A 26973-nucleotide genomic window follows, 5' to 3' on the forward strand; every position below is an offset into this window, starting at 1 on the left:
TTTTTAATCATTTTCCGAAACATTAACCGGTAAATTTCTTGGTTTACATTTCCGAAAAAAATCAATTTAAACATGGATAATGATTAACCGTCCCCGACCTCTAATCGAATTGCAGTAACGCTGGAATCTGCCTCATCTTTCCAGTAAAATAACACGTAAAACTAGCAGGACTGACACCTAGATCTTTTTTAAAAAAATGGAGAAAATAGGGAGCAAATTTGTCACAATTTGGAACCAAATAGGGAAGAATGTAAAACTAACTTGGTATTTATATTTTATTTTTATTAATAATAATCAGCTAGGCTAATACCCAAGGCACCACCTTAGGCCTAAGTCATCAAGCGACTTTTAAAGCCATTAATTCAGGTGGCCGGGTTTTAATAATAATAATAATAATAATAATAATAATAATCAGCTAGGCTAATACCCAGGGCACCACCTTAGGCCTAAGTCATCAAGCGACTTTTAAAGCCATTAATTCAGGTTAGAGCTCGGCGTTTGGATAAAAATTAACCACTTATTTTATTTTTATCCATAAAGTACAATTATCCGAAAATATAAATTAATTTTTGCATGTTAAATCGTTGTTTATCCATGGATAATATCTATAAATAAACAGTTAACCAAAATATTTACGATTAATCGAAATTTTGTCAGTTAATTTATCTGTTACGCAGAGCTCTAATTCAGGTGGCAAGCCCTTCATGCCACGCGAGCCAACAGCTCCCTACACTTACTATTACCGTTACATATATATTACCGTTATAACAGGGAGGTTCTGACTTACAATTTAATAATGTTACCAAGTTCGTGGCGCTACCTTGTGTACAATGTTCGAACTATTTTATCGTTATCGTATAAGTTAAAAATTTTAGTTACCATGGTTTAAAATATTAATTTAATAGTTTGTTAAAGCATGACTGATACTTCATGAAGTATCAGTCATGCTTTAACCAACTATTAAATTAATATTTTATCGTTAATCCTCAGATTTGACTATTTTGTAAACAGCCCTTGAGCAAATGTAGAAAAATATTTTAATCATACGATGGTTTCCCTGAATTTCATGAAAATAGAGTACATTAAGGATCAAATCCCGATTTTAAGGTAGATTAAGGACTTTGAAGAAAAATAAGAACTTTTGTGTATTTTACGAACCTGGTGGGAGACCTGAACTAAGGAAATCGAGGTACCTTACTAAGAATGCAGTGCACTGTTCATCTCGTGACTTCCGGGATAAAAGCCACGCCCCTCCACCTTTCCTGGCGATAAGGGAGGAAGACATTTTGATTCGGGGGCAGCCTCTCTCTCTGTGTGGGCGGTTAATAAGGGTGTCCATAGGAAATTTGTTTGTAGTCGATTTATAATATTTTATTGGAAGGATTTTTGGAAAAATGATGAAAAATATAGGATGAATCCCTTTAAAATTACAGGAAAATGTACTATACATTCCATTAAAATTACATGAAAATGTAGGATAAATTCCATTAAAATATAGCGTAAATTTCATTAAAATTACAGGAAAATATACGATAAATCCCATTAAAATTACAGGAAAAATATAGGATAAATTCCATAAAATTAAAGAAAATATAGGATAAATTCCATTAAAATTACAAGAAAATATAGGGTAAATTTCATTAGAATTACAGGAATTTTTTTTAAAATAATAATCAGCTAGGCTAATACCCAAGGCACCACCTTAGGCCCAAGTCATCTAGCGACTTATAATGCCTTTAAACAGGTGGCCGGGTTACAATGCGTAGGAGGGTGGTGGCAAGCCCTTCATGCCACGCCAGCCAACAGCTCCCTACACTAACTATTACCGTTAACCTCGACAAGTTTTTATGGGAAGGGGAAACCGAAGAACTCGGGGGAAAACCCCTTTGCGATAAATCCCATTAAAAACAGGAAAAATATAGGATATATTCCATAAAATTAAAGGAAAATATAGGAAAAATTCCATTAACATTACAGGAAAATATAGGATAAATTACATTAAGATTACAGGAAATATAGGATAAACTCCATTAAAATTACAGGAAAAATATAGGATATAGATTCCATAAAATTAAAAGAAATATAGGTTAAAATATATTATAATTACAGAAAAATGTAGGATAAATTCCATTAAATTACAAGATAATGTAGGATAAATCCCATTACAATTACAGGAAAATATACGAAAAATTATATTAAAATTACAGGAAAATGTAGGATACATTCCGTTAAAATTACAGGTAAATATAGGATACATTCCATTAAAATTACAGGGAAATATAGGATAAAGTCCATTAAATTTACAGGAAATATAGGATTAATTCCATTAAAATTACGGGAAAATATAAGATAAATTACATTACAATTACAGGAAAATGTAGGATAAGTTATAATAAAATTACATGAAAATGTAGGATAAATTATATTAAAATTACAGGAAAATGAAGGATATATTATATTAAAATTACATGAAAATTTAGGATAAATTATATTAAAATTACAGGAAAATGTAGGATAAATTATATTAAAATTACATGAAAATGTAGGATAAATTATATTAAAATTACAGGAAAAGGTAAGATAAATTATATTAAAATTACAGGAAAATGTAAGATAAATTCCATTAAAATTACAGGAAAATGTAGGATAAATCCCATTACAATTACAGGAAAATATACGAATATATTATAAATTCCATTAAAATTACAGGAAAATATACGAATATATTATAAATTCCATTAAAATTACAGGAAAATATACGAATATATTATAAATTCCATTAAAATTATAGGAAAATATACGAATATATTATAAATTCCATTAAAATTACAGGAAAATATACGAATATATTATAAATTCCATTAAAATTACAGGAAAATATACGAATATATTATAAATTCCATTAAAATTACAGGAAAATATACGAATATATTATAAATTCCATTAAAATTACAGGAAATATATAAGTTCTAAGTACCTATGAAGTGAAAATCCATGGTTTTATGATGGAATTTGGTTTAATAATTGGTTGAGCGAGCGAAATTTTCTAATATTCTTTCTCGTAGATTTTGATATCAAAATATACAATTGCAACGGTTGAAGCCCGAAAAAATCCACAAATATAGATAGGAATATAGTGTAATTATAGAAAGTTATAGGAACGCATTGAAAATATCCCAAAGATATGATTACAGTTGCAACCCGAATACATTCCAGGTAGAAGTGACAATCTTTCGCTCGTAAGCAGTAACGTACAAATACAATATACGGAATAAAGTTTGATCAAAAATAGAGTAAAAATGTTCGAATAGCGAAGAGAGAGATGGAAAAGGAAATAGAGGAGATGTCAGGCCAAGCGGCGAAAGAAAAAGGAACCCAAAACCCCATAAAAGTGGAATGTTATATTTGGGGGCGCGAAAATTCGTCGGGGCGAATTGCGGGGAAGCGAACCGCGGCGGGGTAAAAATGGTCGGATCGTCTTTCCTCAACTAGATGGCGCGGGCCACCGGAGAAAGAGAACTGAGTCAATATAGAGCTCCGAAGGTCCGTAACCAAAGCCGCGAGGGTAAACAGCCACGTTTCTCCGCTTGTTTGAAGACCCTTGACAAGTCCGTGGCAGGATGGACAAGCGAACCGAGGTGTTCCCCTTCCCTTATTGGCCCAGCGGGAATCTGGAACAGCGCACGAAATACGAAACCCCCGAGTTTGAACAAGCTATCGAGATGAAGTAATCTTCATTTGGGAAACCAATATTTCGGTTCAAGTACCGCGGCTACGTTGCCGAAAAAGAGAATTTCGAGACCATCACCGCTGAGGACATGACCGACCAAAAAGCTTCTCTCTACACGCCAAGTTCTTGGAGTAGAAAAAATTTGATCATGTATTATACTGTTAGAAAGAATTGTGGTAAAATTATATTTTCCTGTAATTTTAATGGAATTTATCCTATATTTTCCTATAATTTTAATGGAATTTATCCTATATTTTCCTATAATTTTAATGGAATTTATCCTATATTTTCCTATAATTTTAATGGAATTTATACTATATTTTCCTATAATTTTAATGGAATTTATCCTATATTTTCCTATAATTTTAATGGAATTTATCCTATATTTTCCTATAATTTTAATGGAATTTATCCTATATTTTCCTATAATTTTAATGCAATTTATCCTATATTTTCCTATAATTTTAATGGAATTTATCCTATATTTTCCTATAATTTTAATGGAATTTATCCTACATTTTCCTGTAATTTTAATGGAATCTATCCTACATTTTCCTGAAATTTTAATGGAATTTATCCTATATTTTCCTATAATTTTAATGGAACTTATCTTATATTTTCCTACAATTTTAATGAAATTTATCCTACATATTCCTGTAATTTTTATGGAATTAATCCTACATATTCCTGTAATTTTAATGGAATAAATCCTATATTTCCTGAAATTTTAATAGAATTTATCCTATATTTTCCTGCAATTTTAATGGAATTTATCCACCTCTTGCCATCCACGAAGCAATTTCCGGCCAAAAAATCACTTGTATTTAAGAAAAAAGCGCCACCTATAACCGCTTGACTAACTACATTCTCAACCAATTTAAAACTCCAAAAATCTGACCACAAACCCCATAAAAAACACTTACACGAAAAGAAACATTGAGAGCGAAGCCATTAACGGTCCGATTTTAATGCTTTTATTTAAACTAGATGGCACCAGTTTCAACTTTTGCCGGTAGGAGAATAAATACTCGCTGATTTATTACCAAAAAACCTTTTAACACTTTAGGATAAACGATATTTAATGTAAAAACATGTAAGTAAAAGTAGAGGTCGGGGACGGTTAATCATTATCAATGTTTAAATTGATTTTTTCGGGGGGAAAATGTAAACAAAGAAATTTACCGGTTAATATTTCGGAAAATGATTAAAAAACATGTATTGTTCGTCAAATTTGAGCTTTTTATCGAAAAAAACCTCGTTTTTTCGATTAATTTAAAAACAATTTCAACAAAAATAATCGGATAATACAGAAATAAAAATTACTTGATCAAAACATTTTACGAATAATTTTGAGAGCTTTATCTATTGAATAGAAGTTAACCATCCCCGACCTCTAAACAAAAGTTCCGATAAATAAAAATTCGCCAAAAGGAAAACAGCGTTATCCCTTCGAAAAAACTATTTTCCTCGATTTGTCAGATACGTACGTAAAAATCATGATCCGTCAAAAATGGCAATGCGCCTGTGCGGAAGAGGCTGCTATCGAAATATCAAACTATCGATAGGATTGGTCAAATTCAAAATCGTGGTGGTCTGTAAGTGATTTTAATGAAACGTTTCGACATACGGTCGATGGTGCCAATTTAATTCTTGGGCACCAAAAATAAACAGGTGCATTTAGTTTATAATTTGACTCAAATACCGGATATGGCGTAACATACCGCCACTACTTAAAATGGAACTTACACAATCGATAGTTTGATATTTCAATATCAGCCCCTTCTCCACGGGCGCATTGCCATTTTTGACGGATCCAGGGTTCGTACGAAAATTTCTGATCTAAAATCCCTGACTTTTTAAGGTTATCCCTGACCAATTTTTGCCAATATTCCTGACCTTTTTGGTTATATTTCTGGACATTTTTTTAAATTATTTTAGGTCAAAAATTCTTTGTTAATGTGTGGTTAAAATCCCTGACTTATCCCTGACTTTCTACGAAATTATTGAAATCCCTGACTTATCCCTGACATTTTACAGATCCCTGACTTATCCAGGTTCTGTACGAACCCTGGGATCGAAATTTTTTTGTCATTTTGATTTTTACAAAATAGACCTCCAGTTCCATTTCCCACTGAAATCACCTATTTTGTATCCGAAACAAAAGTACGGTAACTTAATTCGCGTATACGATGGAAAAATTTCAACGAGATTCGATTGAAAAATCACCGAGACAACGAAAAATATTCTGGGGAAAATGCGAAACTAGGAAAAGTATTTTCTAATCGCCAAGCTGACGCTAACAATAGCAATAATAAATCCGATGAACGAGGGAGAGGGGGGGAGAAAAATACTGACCCCCCCCAAGTCGTTTCCATCGACAACCAAACGGTGCTTTTAATTAAAAGGGAATGGCTTAAAAGCCGCGATACACCATCAAAGAAGAGAGAACGAACTACTTCTAATGAAATGTAGCGTTTAATTGGGAAGCCGAAGAGAGAGAGAAAACGGGGAAAGGTTCATATTAAGATGAGAAGACGGAGCCGGCTGCAGACAACAATTTCCGGAGCCTCGCCAATTACGACAATCCATCACCGGTCCTATCAGAACCTCCCCCCCCCCCCCCTAAAAAGCTCGGGGTTAGATTGATGAGCTCGGAGGGGAAGAAGACTTACAGGGGCAAAAAAGTGGATGGAAAACCTACAAAAATCGGGTTTTCAAAAATAAGCGAATTGAGAGGTAGAAGAGTTTTGAGCTTGGCACAACCATGCTGAATAATTTGGACGCGTTTAGCGGGACACTCTAATTTGGTTTCGTGACTTGTATTTGGAGAATTCGAGTTATTTCGTGACTTGTATTTGGAGAATTCGAGTTATTTCGTGGAAACTAATGACTACTCCTTCCGCGTTGAGTTTGCAAGTTCTCTCCCCACTGGTTTAAGGGGTTTTCCTCAGAGTTCTTCGGTTTACCCTTCCATAAAAACTTGTTGAGGTTAACGGTAATAGTTAGTGTAGGGAGCTGTTGGATCGCGTTGCGTGAAGGGCGTGCCACCACCCTCCTACGCGTTGTAACCCGGCCACCGGGATTAATGGCTATAAAAGTCGCTTGATGACTTAGGCCTAAGGTGGTGCCTTGGGTATAAGCCTAGCTGATTATTATTATTATTACCATCGGGATATTTAATGTATTGAGGGCCCCCACCAAAATCTGAAATTAAATTACGGTAAAATAGGGAGCTAATTTTTCAAAATAGGAACCAAATAGGGATCAATTTAATACTAAACTAAATTCCAAAACTCAGCGGTAGGATTTAAAAATGTTTCCAAGTTTGTGGCACTACATTAATCATCATCTTGGATTATTTTGTGATTTGTCCTTGAGCAGATTGTTTAAACATATTTTAAGATTATTTTGGATTACATGAAAATAGGGTACTTTAGGGAACGAATCTCAATTTTAGGGTAGATAAGGGACCTTGAAGAAAAATGGGGACTTTAGGTATTTTAGGGACTTGGTGGGAGCCCTGTGTATTGGAAAATGTTGTCAACATTTTTAAGTTTATTTTAGGTAGTCCTTTTTATGTTCTACATCCTACTAACGCGAATACTTTCAAGAAATATCACTGTAATTATAGCTAAGGCTTAAATACATATTTCCCTAATTAGATATTCTTTAAGTAATGAAAACTGGTTTTAAAGCCCACCATTTTATTTACCATTTCCAGTATAAAATAAAAATTAAAATAAATATATAATTTAATTAAACCAGTGATGGGCGCGCTTCACTCAATTTAGAGCGGGTCGGAGCTTTTGTAGTCAGAATGAGTTGTAAATTTTAAACAATGGATAAAAGAGCTGCATTTTTATTTTACCTATTAATTAACTAGATGATCGAAAATTTAAATTTAAATTTAAAACCGCGACCGATGGAGGCCGATTTTTCGGAGGTCACGTGCCCGAAGTGAGTAAACGCTTCGTTACAAACCGTCAATCGGAAAGCTCTCAGAATTCGAATTTAGGGTACATTTGCAAATTTTGCGTACGGGATTTTCAATTTCAAAGTGATTTCAGAAATCAGAAACTGATTTTGAATCTCAAAGTTATTGCAGAAATCAGAAACTGATTTTGAATCTGAAAGTTATTGCAGAAATCAGAAACTGATTTTTAATCTGAAAGTTATTGCAGAAATCAGAAACTGATTTTGAATCGGAAAGTTATTACAGAAATCAGAAACTGCATGATTTTGAATCTCAAAGTTATTTCAGAAATCAGAAACTGATTTTGAATCTCAAAGTTATCGCAGAAATCAGAAACTGATTTTGAATCTGAAAGTTATTGCAGAAATCAGAAACTGATTTTGAATCTCAAAGTTATTTCAGAAATCAGAAACTGATTTTGAATCTGAAAGTTATTGCAGAAATCAGAAACTGATTTTGAGATTTCAGAGCTCGATCTTCGTGTTGATTTCTGGTTTTATAGAACTAATTTGTAGATTTTGGAACTGATTTTTGCCCAAATTTCGGCATTTTCAAGTTGATTTCAAGATTTCTAAAATAATTTTTAGGGATTTCTATACTATCTTTGATTAAACCCATACTAAAATGTAAGGCAATCAAGTCAAAAATTTCAAACTGACTCGGAATATTTGCGAATCATAAAGCTGGGCTCGCGGCGCGACTAGATAAGCGATATTGAGAAGAAACGGCACGCTCTCTTTAACAACAACGGGGGCCGCTATTTTTACAAGCAGATACGACGCGGCGGGAAACGAAAATAGTCCAATATATGGCGTGTCATAAACCAGGTACGTGGAGCCATCAAAAAAGAACGCCATGATCCAACAACTCGCTCCCTCAGTCCCAAAACTGTTGACAGTCAGGCGCAGAGTGAGAAACTGGCAATTTACGATCAAAAACGAGGTCGCCGAAAGTGATGCGCGGTTAACAAGAACACTTTTCATTAGAAATAGGCTTCCGCCGTTTCACTTTTACAACGCCCTAAAAAGAAAATGTTTGGACAGCGGTTCTCCCCTTCATCCCGAGGAAATCGCGAGCGCGCGCGTGATGACTGGACATTGGTCAAGCCTCGTAAAACCGCGGTATAAAACCATCCGTCGTTGCCCGAAATATAAGTGTCGGGGTCACCCGATACAACGTCGTACGTTTAACGCCCGCATTCTCAAACCTTCCAATTAACTAGCGGGTGAAGATCAAGGAATAATCCAACGGCGACCGTCGAATTGAATATATCACTTCGTATTTAAGAAAACGACTAAAGTAGGGCGAAGAACGCGTGGGTGAAACTATCGGGTAACGGCGGTTCGCGGTCTATTAGTATTAAAAGCCTTATTTTACGGGGATGGGATGAATGGTGGGTGTTGTTTCCGAAGATGAGCCGATGTTTACCGATCAGTCGGTGGCGCCGCAAAGTCTGGAAATGTGGGAGGCAACGGGAGGCATTTTACGCGGCTTCGGAGGCTGGTTTCCAGGGAGCTATTTTTTTCAGCTTTTTCGACGTCTTTTTTTACGAGGCGGCTTAATTTGGGTGGCCGGCGTATCTTTTATGATTATACCGCGCGCTCATAAACTGGAAGAAATTAATTTCGAGCCCTTTTTCCGTACGACCTCGTAAAATTGGCAACCTATAACAAATATTTATCCACGGGCACCTTGTTAGGTTTCACTTTGACTCGATACACCCACGATTTTTGGAAAATTTAGGAATAAATACGGCGATTACCGGTATAAAATTATAAAAATTAATATTAAAATAAAATAGTTTGTAACGAAATAACTTGATCTCTATTTTTGGCCTACTAACGCCTGTATAAGTGTTCCGCACGGAGTACACCGGTGTTCGGGTAAAAGCTAGTTACCAGCCAAGAAGATGAAAAAGCAAAATATTAAATTACTAATTTAATATATTTAAACTAATAAAAATTATTCCGAAAACCAATGAAAAGTAAATAAGTTAAATTAAATTAACCTTACAGAACCCCTGCCGCCATCTAGTTTTCGCGCTACAATCTAAAAATACACATTTTAAATTCGCGAATGGCGAAGCTGCCGCCATCTACGGCTTTTCTCGCTAACTATAGAGGAAATCAAAATAAACAAGTAACCAGACAGTTCTACGAAAGGCTGGAAGTATACCGCCGCGCAATGGCTAAAATATCAGTTTATAAAACCGACGATATAAACTTGCTTAACTACGTAATTCGCTAGAAAAAACTTCTATATAATAATAATAAAAAAAGAAAAGGTGATAGACTAAAGCCCAAAACGCGTACGCTATCTTAAAAGGAAGCTCTGTAACGGGAAACTGCTACGAAAGACATCTCCCAAACATTAAAAACAAAGAGAGTATTGCTCATAAAAAACGACATATATAGAAGAGACCATATTTTATTAGAGCCCGAGAAATCCGCTGGACCGAGATATCGCCAGCACAAACAAGAGGCTGAAGGGAGGGGAGGGCTGTGGGATATATCAAAACCCCTTTAGTTTTTGAGCCGCGGTACAGTATAGCATATCGGGCAAGCCCACTCTACAGGCGCGATTTCATGGTAATTGAGAAGGAGGGGGTAGAGGAAATAACGTTATAAAAAACCCAGTGTTCCCGAAGTTACTCGACCAAGATAAAAGCTTCAAAAATCCTCGGCAAGAATCGTATCATCCACTTAAGAGAGCTACATAAAGTCCCTCGAATCAAGATAATGTCGGAAGGAAAAGCCCCCTTTAACGGAGAAGAGTGAAATTTCAATTTTTATCTCGCGAAATGTAATAGTTACTGCGCCTTCTTTTCTCGATAAAAACAATGAAGAATAGGCACTTTATTTATAAAAAAAAAGTAAATATAAAGTTATCTGATATATTTACAGAGTACCAACGTTACAAAACCTGTATTGAAGTCTATTAAAAAAGTATTGACACCTAGTACGAGCTTGTTTTTATTCCATGACTCGATAACTTTGGGAAAATAGACCATTCTAAACATTTATGGGTATATCCTACAACTTTCATCAGATTGCAAAATTTTGTCTACTACCTACCGGTAAAAAAACAAATTTAATAATTAGAGAATTCCCTATTGAAAAATATACCCTGAAAATTTCGTAATTCTAGATAAAATATATTTTTAGCAAAATAGCCTGCGCGACCAAATTGAGATACGGCCTATTAGCTGACTTAAATTAAATATCTACATAATTTAACTGTATACAATGGGTTTTTTTTTTAAATAATCCCAGAAATCAGTATCAGAGTTACAGATTTTACCAAAAGAAAATACATTTGGAAGCTTGCCAGATAAGTATATACTATATTTGATCTATTTACGAGCTATCCTCGGCACGCAATAGACCGATAGATCCGTTTACAGGGGTAAGGCCATTAGAGGCCGATTTGTAAATACGCGAAATCCTACCAGATGGCGCCAGCATTTATGAGCGTAAAACTTTTCAATAATCAAAAAGATTTTTTTGTTTCTTTATTAATTGGTTTTTTATTTATGCGCTAGATTTCGTTTGTGTAGTTTTTCCAAGGCTGCCACAGATTTTCCATTTTTAAATTCCTTGACTTTTCCCAGGTTTCCCTGACCGTCTAAAATCATTTTTCCTGACCAATTTACAAGATAAATATACTCTGCATGACTACCACTTTTCTCATAAAAAAAAGGTTTTTCAAATAACACGGAGACTTTTATAACAGTTCCTCAAATTTCCTGACTTTTCCTAGACTTTTATAATAGTTCTTCAAATTTCCTGACTTTTCCTAGACTTTTATAATAGTTCTTAAAATTTCCTGTCTTTTCCTAGACTTTTATAATAGTTCTCCAAATTTCCTGACTTTCCCTAGACTTTTATAATAGTTCTTCAAATTTCCTGACTTTTCCTAGACTTTTTAACAGTTTTTGAAACTTTTTGATTATTCCTAGACTTTTATAAAAGTTTTAAAAATTTCCTGACATTTCATAGACTTTTATAATAGTTCCTAAAATTCCTTGACCTTTCCCTGAATTTTAGACCCATTTTCCAATTCCCTGATATTTTCCAGGATTTAAAGGCACTGTGCCAAGCCTGTAGTATTTATTAATAAGCGCCATCTGGTATAAATAAAAGCATAAAAATCGAACCTCAAATGGCTTCGCTCTAAATGTTTGTTTCCCTTTGAGCAATTAGTGATTCAGTCTATAGCCCGAGAGAGGGGAGCTAAAGGGGGGGGCTTTATGATTAATCGCGAGCGAAGAAGGATAATTAAAATTATGGTATTCACCCTTGTTGTTGGCATTTCCGGACACACCCTGGTAGCGACTGGCCGTTCACCTCTTCATGCCCCTCCTGGTGGAAATTAATATCTTTGGCGTCCCCATGGAGACATCCCACAAAGAACCACACCGGCGACAGTTCAGATAAGTCGTCCTCTGATCCCCCCTCCTTCAATATACCGCATATCGCTGCAAACAACATCAACCATTAAATTTTGCCTCTAAAAATTCTTTAAGAAATACAATAATATAAGAAAATTATTGTTTAAGAAAAGAAATGGTTTAAGTAAAAAATAGTTTAAGAAAAACAAGGGTTTAAGAAAAAATTGTTTAATAAAAAATTGTTTAATAAAAAAATGGTTTAAGTAAAAAATAGTTTAATAAAAACAAGGGTTTAAGAAAAAATTGTTTAATAAAAAAATGGTTTAAGTAAAAAATAGTTTAATAAAAACAAGGGTTTAAGAAAAAATTGTTTAATAAAAAAATGGTTTAAGAAATAAATGGTTTAAGAAAAAATTGTGTAATAAATAAATGGTTTAAGAAAATCAATGGCTTAGTAAAATCAATGATCTAAGAAAATCAAGGGCTTAAGAAAATCAATGGTTTAAGAAAATAAATGATCTAAGAAAAATCAATGGCTTAAGAAAATCAATGGCTCAAGAAAATCAATGGCTTAAGAAAATCAATGGTTTAAGAAAATCAATGGTTTAAGAAAATCAAAGGCTTAAGAAAATAAATGGTTTAAGAAAATCAATGATCAAAGAAAATCAATGGCTTAAGAAAATCAATGGTTTAAGAAAATCAATGGTTTAAGAAAATTTATGTTTTAAGAAAATCAATGGTTTAAGAAAAAATTGTTTAATAAAAAAATGGTTTAAGTAAAAAATAGTTTAATAAAAACAAGGGTTTAAGAAAAAATTGTTTAATAAAAAAATGGTTTAAGAAATAAATGGTTTAAGAAAAAAATGGTTTAAGAAAATCAATGGCTTTGTAAAATCAATGATCTAAGAAAATCAAGGGCTTAAGAAAATCAATGGTTTAAGAAAATAAATGATCTAAGAAAAATCAATGGCTTAAGAAAATCAATGGTTTAAGAAAATAAATGGTTTAAGAAAATAAATGATCTAAGAAAAATCAATGGCTTAAGAAAATCAATGGTTTAAGAAAATAAATGATCTAAGAAAAATCAATGGCTTAAGAAAATCAATGGCTTAAGAAAATCAATGGTTTAAGAAAATAAATGGTTTAAGAAAATAAATGATCTAAGAAAAATCAATGGCTTAAGAAAATCAATGGCTTAAGAAAATCAATGGTTTAAGAAAATCAATGGTTTAAGAAAATCAATGGTTTAAGAAAATCAATGGTTTAAGAAAATCAATGGCTTAAGAAAATCAATGGTTTAAGAAAATAAATGGTTTAAGAAAATCAATGATCTAAGTATAACCATGTTTGAAAAAAACAATGGTTTAAGAGAATATAACCTCTGACATTTCTGTGACTATCCTAAAGGGCCCTAATATTGGCCGTTTGGAAACTCTTCCCCTTCCAACACCTCCTCAATTCCGAAAACAAGTGATTCTGTAGCTACACCCCCAAAATTCAAAACCATTCGGTAACCCTTTATAGTGAGTAGAAACTAATTCGAAATTTCCTTTGCTAACGTAAAATAATAATTAATAATCAGCTAGGCTAATACCAATCGTCAAGCGACTTTTAAAGCCTTTAATTCAGGTGGCCGGGTTACAATGCGTAGGAGGGTGGTATCAAGCCATTCAAGCCACGCGAGCCAACAGCTCCCTACACTAACTATTACCTTTAATAGGTTATGGGACCTGCACGCTACCACTGCGTAAAGTCTTCATCATAATTAGCCTGTCAGGTAGTTAGGTCTCAGGCCCTCGTATTATTTATCGTTTCAAACGTCAACATGGCTACTGGCGGAGATGTAAGATTCTCCATTACAAAGCTGAACAACGTGAATTACCATCTTTGGAAATTCAAGGTGGACGATCGTTGATCAACCGACGGCCGAAATTACAGCTGAGCGGGGGAAAAAAGGATAGACAAGCACGGTCAACTATCGCACTCGCAGTTGAAGACGATCAGCTGATTCACATCGTAAATTCAGGCAGCGCCAGAGATATGTGGATCACACTACAAAAGTTGCACGAGCAAGCTAATATCACAAGCAAGTTATTTCTTCTTAGAAAACTGTACAAATTACGATTATTTGAAGGTCAAGGTATGCAGCAGCACATATCGTCCATGATGGAGATAGTAGAACGTCTTCGTGGCACGGGAACGGAAATCTCTGATTCGAACCTCGCAGCGATACTACTCTGCAGTTTTCCGGATTCATATGACCCTCTGATAACAGCGTTGGAGGTCCGACCTGAAGACGAGCTTACCCTGGAATTTATCCGATGCAAGTTAATCGACGAATTTAATAGAAGGCAGGAAAAGGCGGCATTTTCAGACGTGGCGAAGTTAGAAACGGCTTTAAACGTTACTGACCACAGCACCAAGACCAACTTCAAGAAAGAGAATCAAACCTGTCATTTTTGCAAGAAACCTGGTCATTTTAAACGGCACTGTAGGAAGTACAAAAAGTTCCAGAGTAAACAAATGCCGAAGAACGAAGCTCAGCAAAATAGAACGGCTACCGGAAAAATCGAAGCTAGAGGTTACAGTGCATTTATCGCTTCAATCAGTGTTTCAGACATCGCCTGGTATGTGGACTCTGGGGCAACCAGTCATATGACTTCAAACCGATTATTCTTCAAGGAGATACAGCCCCGTGACGAGAGTATCCATCTAGCCGATGAATCAATTATCAAAGCGGAAGGCATTGGAAGCGGTACGCTACGATGTATTGGACCACAAGGTGATATCCGCAACATTCAAGTCAACAATGTCTTGTACGTTCCCAAACTTGGAGGGAGTCTATTGTCCGTTTATCAGCTGACGAAGACAGGTCACAAGGTCATCTTTGATGAAGACACCTGCAGCATTAAAGAAGGAGACATTGTCGTCACCACAGCCCAAATGGATGGGTCATTATATCGTCTACAGATAGAAAGTAGCATCGTGGCTAAGATTGCTTCAAGTGATGAATCTCTACACCTCTGGCATAGACGAATGGGCCACCGGGATCCGTCAGCGGTGAAAACACTCTTCACGAAAAACCTAGCGGAGGGTATCAAGCTGGCAACTAATCAGACGTTATCGACCTGCGAATTCTGTTTCAAGGGAAAGATGACGCAAACCCCGTTTCCCACGTCCACGACCAGGTGCCAACAACCACTCGATCTTATTCACAGCGATGTATGCGGGCCGATGAAGGAGGCCACACCTGGTGGAAACCGTTACTTGGTAACCTTTATCGACGATTTCTCGAGGTTTCCTCAAGTATACCTAATCAAGACCAAAGACGCAGTCATCGAAGTCTTCCAGGAGTATGTGGCCGCCGTAAGTAACAAGTTTCATCGCAAACCTTTGACAATAAGGACAGACAACGGTGGAGAATACGTATCAAAGGGCTTGGAAAGGTATCTGAAGCAAAAAGGTATCAAGCGTGAATTAACGATCCCATACACTCCCCAGCAAAACGGCGTTGCCGAACGGAAAAATAGATCGTTGATTGAGATGGCGAAAACGATGTTACTTGACGCAGATTTACCCAACCGATGGTGGGGAGAAGCGGTACTGACTGCGTGCTATCTCCAGAATCGCCTACCAAGTAAAGCTATCGAAAAGACACCGTACGAAAACTGGACTGGGTCAAAACCATGAATTGGTCATATCAGAGTCTTTGGAAGTTGAGCATTTTCCTACATTCCCAAAAAGGAGCGTTCGAAATGGGATGACAAAGCGGAGGAAGGAATAGAGTAATGTCACTCCGTAGCTTTGACAATGGCCGCCATTTTAGGCGCGTTTTTTTCTCTATAGGAAAAAGCATGGGTGACGTAGCGGGACGTCACACTGATACTACTCTATACTCGTCGGGTATGGCCTAGCAACCAAAGGCTACCGAATATTGAATCTGGAAACCAACACAGTTCACTTCAGTTGAAGCGTAAAGTTCGACGAAAGAATGGGCCACACCAATTGCGGAGATGAAATTCAGGTTCCGATGTCAACATCAGTTTCAGAAGGGGAAACAAAGGAGGCCTCAGCACCTAACGAAGAAAATGGCAAACCGAACGAGGAAGAACCGGTCCCTCGAAGAACTTCAACGAGGCCTAACCACGGGGCACCACCAAAGAGGTTTGGATATAAAGCGTCCATTAAACACGTAAGAGAACCCTCTTCGTGGGAAGAAGTAACCAGACTCGACGATGGAGAGAAATCTAAATGGGTTGCAGCGGCCAACGAAGAAATGAAGTCGCCAGAAGAAAGAAGTACCTGGGAATTGACCGACTTACCACAAGGTCGCAAACCCATTGGATGCAAGTGGATCTTCAAAGTAAAATATAATGAGAGTGGTGAAGTTACGAAATACAAAGCTCGCTTGGTTGCCAAAGGATATTCACAAAAATACGGAAAGGACTTCGAAGAAACTTACGCCCCAGTCGCAAAGTATGAAACCGTACGGATCCTGCTCTCTGTTGCCGCTTCTAAGAAAATGGTTGTCAAGCACTTTGACGTCAAAACTGCATTCCTGCACGGCGACATAGAAGAGGATTTATTTATGGTTCAGCCTCCCGGTTTTGTCAAGAACGGTCTAGAGCACAAAGTCTGCAAGCTGAGAAAAAGCATCTATGGACTTAAACAGTCCGCACGGGCATGGAACAAGAAGGCGAACGACATACTACTCCAAGAAGGCTTCACTAGAAGTAAAACTGACCTTGGTCTGTACTATACGTAGATGATCTACTTGTCGCCAACCAAGATTTCCGAACCATCGACACGTTACTCAGCAAGCTGAATCATTTTTTTTTAAACAAAGGATCTTGGAGAAGCTACGTACTACCTTGGAATAGAGATCGAGAGATCTGAAGACGGAAGTTTCAAAATCAAGAACATGTTGGAAGATTTCGGAATGGAAGACGACACACCGTCGAAGACTCCTATGGATTTAGCCTACCCAAAACTACTGGGTGACGATGGTATACTTCCAAACAATAATCAATATCGCAAAGCTATTGGGATATTATTGCATATAGCTACTGTTCCAAGACCAGACATAGCGGCCAGCGTCAGCATACTGTGCAGACGAGTCGAGTCACCAAGAGAATGTGATTGGACTGCTGTGAAAAGAGTCATGCGCTACTTGAAGGGAACTCAAGAGCTGTCTCTTCATCTACCAGCGTCTGAAGACCTCGAACTTCAAGGCTACGTAGATGCGGATTGGGCAGGTGATCATACATACCGAAAATCGACCAGCGGACACCTATACCAGTTGGGGAAGTCAACCATTACCTGGTCGAGCCGTAAACAAACTACTGTCGCATTGTCTTCAACAGAGGCGGAGTACGTAGCCGCCTGCCACGCTGTACAGGAAGCTATATCACTAAGGCAGCTTCTGGAAGACTTTGGATTCAAAGTTACTGGTCCGACGACGATTTTCGAGGACAACCAAGGATGCATCAAGATGATCAACAGTGAGAAAACCAGTTCCAGAACCAAACACATACACGTCAAATATCATTTTCTACGGGATATGCAAGAGAAGGCGACTATCAACGTTACATACTGCCCAACCGATGAAATGATAGCAGACATCTTCACAAAACCATTGGCCAGAGAGAAGCTGACGTATCTGAGAACCAAAGCGGGTATTTCCGGTTGCAGTCGAGAAGGGGTATTGGAGTAGAAGCGCCTGCGCCCTACGCAATTGTTGTTTTTTCCTCTACTGTTATCTTTAGGATTATTATTTGTTTTTTGCTTAACCCGAAAATAAATGATTTAAGAAAATCAATGATCTAAGAAAATCAAAGGCTTAAGAAAATAAATGGTTTAAGAAAATCAATGATCAAAGAAAATCAATGGCTTAAGAAAATCAATGGCTTAAGAAAATAAATGGTTTAAGAAAATCAATGGTTTAAGAAAATCAATGGTTTAAGAAAATCAATGGCTTAAGAAAATCAATGGTTTAAGAAAATCAATGGTTTAAGAAAATTAATGTTTTAAGAAAATCAATGGTTTAAGAAAAAATTGTTTAATAAAAAAATGGTTTAAGTAAAAAATAGTTTAATAAAAACAAGGGTTTAAGAAAAAATTGTTTAATAAAAAAATGGTTTAAGAAATAAATGGTTTAAGAAAAAAATGGTTTAAGAAAATCAATGGCTTTGTAAAATCAATGATCTCAGAAAATCCAGGGCTTAAGAAAATCAATGGTTTAAGAAAATAAATGATCTAAGAAAAATCAATGGCTTAAGAAAATCAATGGCTCAAGAAAATCAATGGCTTAAGAAAATCAATGGTTTAAGAAAATCAATGATCTAAGTATAACCATGTTAGAAAAAAACAATGGTTTAAGAGAATATAACCTCTGACATTTCTGTGACTATCCTAAAGGGCCCTAATATTGGCCGTTTGGAAACTCTTCCCCTTCCAACACCTTATCAATTCCGAAAACAAGTGATTCTGTAGCTACACCCCCAAAATTCAAAACCATTCGGTAACCCTTTATAGGGAGTAGAAACTAATTCGAAATTTCCTTTGCTAACGCAAAATAATAATTAATAATCAGCTAGGCTAATACCAATCGTCAAGCGACTTTTAAAGCCTTTAATTCAGGTGGCCGGGTTACAATGCGTAGGAGGGTGGTATCAAGCCATTCAAGCCACGCGAGCCAACAGCTCCCTACACTAACTATTACCATTAACCTCAACACGTTTTTATGGAAGGGGAAACCGAAGAGCTCGGGGAAACCCCCTAAAACCAGTGGGGAGAGAACTTTCAAACTCAACGCGGAAGGAGTTGTCCCAAGTTTTCACCCCCTGCCACAAGCTGGGATTGAACCCGGCTCCTCTGGCTGCGAGGCGAAAGTGCTAACCACTCCGCCACCGCGAAAATTCGAGCTTTTGGTTAGTCAGGCGAGGAAGGCGAAGGCGGGGCGGCGAGGAAAAAGCGACCCGCGGAACAGAGGGAAACCGAGACTGGCTTTGGCTTCGTTACTGAGATGGTTCGACTATCTATTTTCTCAAAATCTGACCCCCCTGAGAGTTGGGCCGTGTTTGTCCCAACCCGCAATACACCCGAAATTATCTCTGTTTCCGCTGCGAATTTCGGAGGGGGGGGGGGATCGTATGAGGTAGTTTCGGAAGGCCTGTGAGTTTCGGAAACGAGGAGGGGAGGTTTCGGGGTCGTTCCGATTTGAAAGTCCCGTGGCTCTCTCGGCGTACGTTAGTCCCGTGGCCTTTATGCATCAGCCATTGGATACATCGGGTTTAAAGAGGTACAGGGGGGGTTTGGTACTATAGGGCGGCAAGCATTTTTACGAACCTTGGTTTGGTACGACTGCGAGTTTGAGTTATTTTGGCGGGGAAAAGGGTACCACGGTAATTAACACATGGGAAAAGCGGGGAGGGGGTACCACGGTAATTTTGGGCAAAAGGGGGAGGGGTACCCCGGTAATTATCACATGGGGAAAAGGGACTTACTGGGGTGGTTCTACTATGGGGAAAAGGGTACAACGGTAATTATCACATGGGAAACAGGGCGAGGTTGGTACCACGGTAATTATAACATGAGAAAAAAGGGGAGGAACGGTAATTATCACATGGGAAAAAAGGGGAGGTAGGGCCTTACTGCGGTGGTTCGACTATGGGGAAAAGGGTACCACGGTAATCATAACATGATAAAAAAGGGGAGGAACGGTAATTATCACATGGGAAAAAAGGGGAGGTAGGGCCTTACTGGGGTGGTTCGACTATGGGGAAAAGGGTACCACGGTAATCATAACATGATAAAAAAGGGGAGGAACGGTAATTATCACATGGGAAAAAAGGGGAGGTAGGGCCTTACTGCGGTGGTTCGACTATGGGGAAAAGGGTACCACGGTAATCATAACATGATAAAAAAGGGGAGGAACGGTAATTATCACATGGGAAAAAAGGGGAGGTAGGGCCTTACTGGGGTGGTTCGACTATGGGGAAAAGGGTACCACGGTAATCATAACATGATAAAAAAGGGGAGGAACGGTAATTATCACATGGGAAAAAAGGGGAGGTAGGGCCTTACTGCGGTGGTTCGACTATGGGGAAAAGGGTACCACGGTAATCATAACATGATAAAAAAGGGGAGGAACGGTAATTATCACATGGGAAAAAAGGGAAGGTAGGGCCTTACTGGGGTGGTTCTACTATGGGGTTAAGGGTACCATGTAAATTATCACATGGGAAAAAAGGGAGTGGGCCTTACTGCGGTGGTTCGACTATGGGGAAAAGGGTACCACGGTAATCATAACATGATAAAAAAGGGGAGGAACGGTAATTATCACATGGGAAAAAAGGGGAGGTAGGGCCTTACTGCGGTGGTTCGACTATGGGGAAAAGGGTACCACGGTAATCATAACATGATAAAAAAGGGGAGGAACGGTAATTATCACATGGGAAAAAAGGGGAGGTAGGGCCTTACTGGGGTGGTTCTACTATGGGGTTAAGGGTACCATGTAAATTATCACATGGGAAAAAAGGGAGTGGGCCTTACTGCGGTGGTTCGACTATGGGGAAAAGGGTACCACGGTAATTATAACATGATAAAAAAAGGGGAGGAACGGTAATTATCACATGGGAAAAAAGGGGAGGTAGGGCCTTACTGGGGTGGTTCTACTATGGGGTTAAGGGTACCATGTAAATTATCACATGGGAAAAAAGGGAGTGGGCCTTACTGCGGTGGTTCGACTATGGGGAAAAGGGTACCACGGTAATTATAACATGATAAAAAAGGGGAGGAACGGTAATTATCACATGGGAAAAAGGGGAGGTAGGGCCTTACTGGGGTGGTTCTACTTTGGGGAAAGGGTACCATGGAAATTATCGCATGGGGAAAGGGGGAGGGGGCCTTACGGGGGTGGAGTGCCTCGAAACACACAACTAGCTGAGGGCCCGCTCGTAGGGTGGGCTTCTCGGCTAGTTAATTCAGCACCGTGAACAGCATATTTATTTGGTGGACTTTTTGCGGTTGGGTGACTGATTTTTATACAACTCTTTAAAATCACCCAATCAAATTCAGCTATTCCGTAACGTCAGTGACATTTAATTATCTAATCTTGTTATTATCGAAATAGCAGACATAAATAATTTTAACGGGCTATTAAACCTAATTTATAAATTTCATACCGGAACCATTATAGCAGACGACCATAAAAAATACCAATAATCCCATGGGAGGGAGCCAAATAGTTAGCCCTGGTGTTAAAAATGCTATTTCGACCCACAAAAATTTAAACGCACTGTTTGGTGGAAACGTGTGACCAATTATATCGGAAATAAACCACTAATTTGGCACCAATATTTTGCTTAAAGGGACACGGTACCGTTTGAATTTCAGATATTTCCAACACTATAGTATCTAGAATTTAATAGACCCATAACAAAAGAGGGGCCGCGGACGAGGCTTAAGTGACACCTCTGGACGGAACATCCTGTTTGTGACGTTTTGAACCACGTGACCGCCATTGAAATATACAGGCGGAAGTAAGGAAACGGATATTCCGTCCAAATGCTGAGTTGCCAGGTAAAAATGTTAATTTTCGGCCCCTAGAGGTCGGGGATGGTTAACTTTTATTCAATAGATAAAGTTCTCAAAATTATTCGTAAAATGTTTTGATCAATTAATTTATATTTATGTATTATCCGATTAATTTTTTGATAAATTTTGTAAAATTGATCGTAAAAACGACGTTTTTTTTCGATAAAAAGCTAAAATTTTCCGAATAATACATGTTTTTTAATCATTTTCCGAAATATTAACCGGTAAATTTCTTTGTTTACATTTCTTTCCCGAAAAAAAATCCATTTAAACATGGATAATGATCTACCGTCCCCGACCTCTATCGGCCCCCCAACTTTCATCATGGGTCTATTGGTCGTATCGGTAATCACGAGGACTTGGGTCTAATTTTTGAAATTTTATCAAGGTCCCATAGAACTAATGGTAAGTACGACTACATTGTCCCCTGCGACCATGATCTTACACTTAACAGAATGGAAACCCTCAAAAAATCTGTAGCGCCATCTGGAAACGCCCTCAAAATCTGTAGCGCCATCTGGAAACGCCCTCAAAATCTGTAGCGCCATCTGGAAACCCCCAAAAAATCTGTAGCGCCATCTGGAAACCCCCAAAAAATCTGTAGCGCCATCTGGAAACCCCCAAAAAATCTGTAGCGCCATCTGGAAACCCCCAAAAAATCAGTAGCGCCATCTGGAAACCCACAAAACACCTGTAGCGCCATCTGGAAACCCCCAAAAAATCTGTAGCACCATCTGGAAAATGCAAAAACGCAATATATTTTCCCTGCTCTGATTGAAGATTCAAAATTGGTACAATAATTTTTCATTTAATTTTTTTACTTAAGTATTATAATTCTAATTATAATAATAATAATAACAATACACAATAATAATAAATTAGAATTTAAAGATTCCATTGTTAACGACTAGAGATTGATAAATATCTGACCAAGTAAAATTTAGTGCCATTTGCGGACAGATTTACGGTGGACTAGAGATAAGTGCAATTTTCGGACAAAAATAAATATTAAAATTATAATTAAAAACCAAGATAATCTTTATTTATTGAATATAGATAAAATCAGTACTATTCAAGTTTTTGTACGAAAGCTAATGTTCTTAAACATTTTTTATTGAATTGCTAAGGGCTTTTTTTAGTTGTCTCTACTATACATAAACTCGCTTAAAAAATGTAAAAAAACTTATGCAATTATCTTCAAATAAAAAAGTCGAAACTTGAATAAAAGAGATTACTAGATCCATACGTATCATAATAGAATAAGTATGACAATTAACGAGATTTACAACCAAACTGATTTTCATAGTTATTGCGTAATCAAGATGTTTTCTCAGCACAGAGCCCTCTAGTGTCTAAAATATGCGAGACTTCCGCTAAGCCGAAATGTCTGGTTTCCGATAGATAGGCGGAATCAAAGATAATTTAAACTCGTACCCTAGATACGAATACTGAGAGCCTTCCCATTGACGGTTTTGTTACGAAGCGTTTACCCTTTTCCGGCACGTGACCTCAGAAAAATCGGGCTCCATCGGTTGCGGTAAGGCGCAAACCATGGAGCGAATTTTTTCTGAGTTCCGGCGGGAAGTGGGTAAACACTATCGGCAACGCGCGAGAGAGTGATTTCGAATCTAGGGTACGAGTTTAAATTATCTTTGGCGGAATATTAGGCTAAAATGATATAAATTAAAAAGGTTTTTCTCGGCGCCACGAGCTCGTGTTTTTATTTATTATATTAGGATTAAATGTTTATCAAATAGTAGTCATCCAAAACGGTATGTCGCGAGTCCAAGTCACAGCTTGAAGAGAGTATCAGTGCCGAAACAAGTCGGCCCAGGCCGTAATATTAGTTACACATCAGTGTATTCGAGTGGGCAAACCCATACACCCTTAGTAGACACAGGTAGGCAAACTAATACAAAAACTGTTGAGTCTATGCGATTTCTTATCGTTTGATATATAAATTACCATCCTATGTTGAAGGATTAAAACTTGAGCGCCACCCACCATCAGGATACGCGGGTGGGCAAACGAATAAAAGCTGTTGAGGCCTTGTGATTTCCTATCGTTAGATATATAAAATACCATCCTAAGTTGAAGGATTAAAACTTGGGCACCGCCCACCCTCAGGATACGCGGGTGGGCAAACCAATACCAAGGCTGTTGAGGCCTTGTGATTTCCTATCGTTAGATATATAAAATACCATCCTAAGTTGAAGGATTAAAACTTGGCCACCGCCCACCCTCAGGATACCCGGGTGGGCAAACCAATACAAAAGCTGTTGATTTCCTATCGTTAGATAGACGGAAAGTATCAAAGGTGAAATAGGTAAGCAAATCACGACGAACATAATTCTTTTAAATTATTGAAATTAGTGGAAATATGATTTAAAGAAATTCTTAAACTGGGATTCAAATGTGTTTATTTTAGGAAATTTATATCAAACATTTGGGTAGTTTAGGCACCAAAAGTCATGTAAATTCGCAAATTCATTTAAAAAAAATACCCATGAATGTAATTTTGCAAAATAGAAATTAATAGAATATGTCATTCTCGAATTTTATATTATCTCGGTGATTAAATTGGTATTTTCTTAGAGCAGATATTTAACATGGATTATTAACAACTGCATGAATCATAATATTCCAAGAATGTATTTATGTACTAAGAATATGGCAAGACGGAGATTCTGTCCCCATGGTCGCATACTTTGCAGCTTAAGGGCCTGTTGCAAAAGCCCTAGCCAAAGTGCTAGCCAATTGAATTTAACATGTGCGATTCTAGCAAAGCAGACTTTTAAACAGGCCCCAAGTTTGACTGCTTTGGATTTGTTGGTCTCACTCTTTCACGTAGACGATTCCAATCTTTAACTTTAATTGTTCTATCGAATGAGACCAACTTTTTTCCCGGTCACTCTCCCTTTAAGTGGGTTGGTCGGAGGGGGCAGAAATTAACGGCACTGCGTGCGCTTCAAAGAGTTCTATGGAATAAGACCAACTTGATTTTGGTCACTCTCCTTTTAAGGGGTTGGTCGGAGGAGGCGAAAAATCTCTGGACCAACTATACAAACTATAAAAGTGTTCGAGGCTAAAAGTTCAAGCATGAAATTCGAAGAGGACGGCGTGGCTCATTTAATAAAGACGTCGGTTTTGGAAACTACGCGGCCAGAAATCTGGGTTCGAATCCCGGTGACGCCAATAATTTTTTTACCGTGTAGTCGCTTTCCACGACGCCGACGCCAACAAACAAACAACACTTAACGACATTCCGTCCATAGCAATAGTGTCACTTCGAATATATATTCGATGTGAAACTAAAAAGGTTCGGTTAGAAAATTAGCATTAAAGCAATAGGAAGGTGTCATACTTATTGTTATTATGATACTTATGCTAGATCGAATTATATAAAAAAACGCATTTCAAATAAAATCATTAGATATATTAGGTAATAATAATATGTCCGCAAATGACACCTCTTATATATGACAATTTGTTATTTTGAATTTTTGGTCCACCAATGGCACGAAAATTGACTTGTCCGCAAATGGCACTAACCCTTAGTTTCTAGACCCTAACATGGTGTGGTATTTTCACAATATCGGGTTGACGAATTAAACAGATATTATTTTTGTCACATTTTTTAGAGGATCAACAAAAAATGATCCAGTTAGGTGTGAGTGCATTATATTCCTTCACCCTGGGGGCAGCCAAGGGAGGCTTTATTAAATTCAACGAATTACAGATTATGATCATTTGGCTTTTGATGAAAACCCCGCAGGTTACGGGTGTCAAACGCGTCCCATGTGATGATGGCTGATGATTTTTCGGTAACCGAAAGCGAAATACAGAGGATAAAATTTCCCAAAATGTAAATCCATTTAAAATGTATGGCCTGGGTTAGTGCTCGGAATTGTTTATTCATTATCCACAAATTTTCCGATTTATTTAAAAAACGTTGCTAAAAAGAATATCATTTTAACTTATTTAATTATGTTGTTTACGCAACCAAGCATTTATTTGAATAAAAGTGGCATTTATTTAAATAATTGTTTTGTTTTATTTAAATAATAAGCTTATTCACTTTCGATTATTTAAACATTTTACAATTTTTATTCAACTATTGGTTATTTAAATATCGCCGAACTTATTTTATTCATGGAAAAAATTAATCGAAATCCGCACTAGCCTGGGTAAGGGAAGTTATATAGTTAAACCATAGAAGCAATAGGAAGGAATAGCAACTCTAGTTTTTATAAGGCTTTAAAAATTATCTTGATGTTCTAAAGGGAAGAGTTTAAGCGTGGTACTTCCGGTTACTATATAACTCAATGAACAAGACTTGAGACATAATATTAAGTTAATATGGTTAAAGTACCCCGAGACGATAATTCGGTACAGTTGCTATTCCTCATCTATATATTCTAAGGTCGGACGATGTACGGGCTTGTAAAAAAACGTTCATTCTCATTTCCACCCGATTCCCCGAAAAAGAAGGAGGGGTAGCGGCTGTCGGCCATCTGTGTAATGTTCATCATACGTTTGACGTCTTGAAGAACCGACCGCCCACTGCTTCCTCGCTCCAGATAGAGGGGAAACATTTTTTTTTACTCCCCTGGTTTAAAATATATGAAGTATTGTAAAGTTGGAAACCATTCCCCGTATAAATGTCAAATACATTTGTAAATAAATACTTTTACACTAATAAACGTTCACGATTAATCGAAGCCTATCAATTTGTCATGGACCCCGTGTGCAAATACAAACTCCGTAATTTTTCATAAGGTAGATAACTAACTAACAATGAAAAACCCGTTACCCCCTATTAAATGTTGAAAATATCTATACTATATATTCCAATAATCGTTAAGAAACTACAAGGGGTTACCAGACCTGTAAATCTATTTCGTAATTCCCGGCTTACAATAACGCAAAGGTGAGCTTACCTGGAAGTATTTGAAGCGGGAGAATCAAGAGGTAAATCCAAGTTAAAATCATACCGCAAGAAGGTAATCGGCAGGTTTTCCCATTTGTAAACGTTTGAAATGATATAAATCAGTAAGTTTATAACTTCTACATTAAAAAATAAATAAATTTAAACTTAATCCTTAAAAAAACTTTAAAATATAAAAAACGACCATTTAAAACGAACGCAAAGGGACATTCGATAGACTTCGATTATTTCGATGTTTACGGAAGAGCAGACGTCTTTTTTCCTTAGCCACGTGACCTAGTCGTGAAACTTTTAACCAATAGCTTAAGTATTCCCAAGATGTAAAAATCTCCGCC

The 26973-nt window shown here is 37.1% G+C and overlaps 1 protein-coding gene across 2 annotated transcripts in view; it reads right to left on the reverse strand.

Annotated features, from left to right (window-relative positions):
- LOC149924824 (uncharacterized) overlaps positions 1–26753 on the reverse strand; it is a 557796-nt gene extending 531043 nt beyond the window's left edge. For both annotated transcript variants that reach the window (XM_090159675.1, XM_090159674.1), the window contains exons 1-2: positions 26631–26753; positions 12000–12180 (exon numbers count right to left, since the gene is read on the reverse strand). In XM_090159675.1, coding sequence (XP_090015801.1) covers positions 12000–12180; positions 26631–26682 — 233 coding nt within the window. In that variant the 5' untranslated portion in view covers positions 26683–26753. The remainder of the gene's footprint in view (positions 1–11999; positions 12181–26630) is intronic.
- Positions 26754–26973: the final 220 nt, after the last annotated feature.

Source organism: Leiobunum rupestre, chromosome 10 (genome assembly GCF_980474605.1).
Source record: "Leiobunum rupestre chromosome 10, qqLeiRupe1.1.hap1, whole genome shotgun sequence".
NCBI lineage: Eukaryota > Metazoa > Arthropoda > Arachnida > Opiliones > Sclerosomatidae > Leiobunum > Leiobunum rupestre.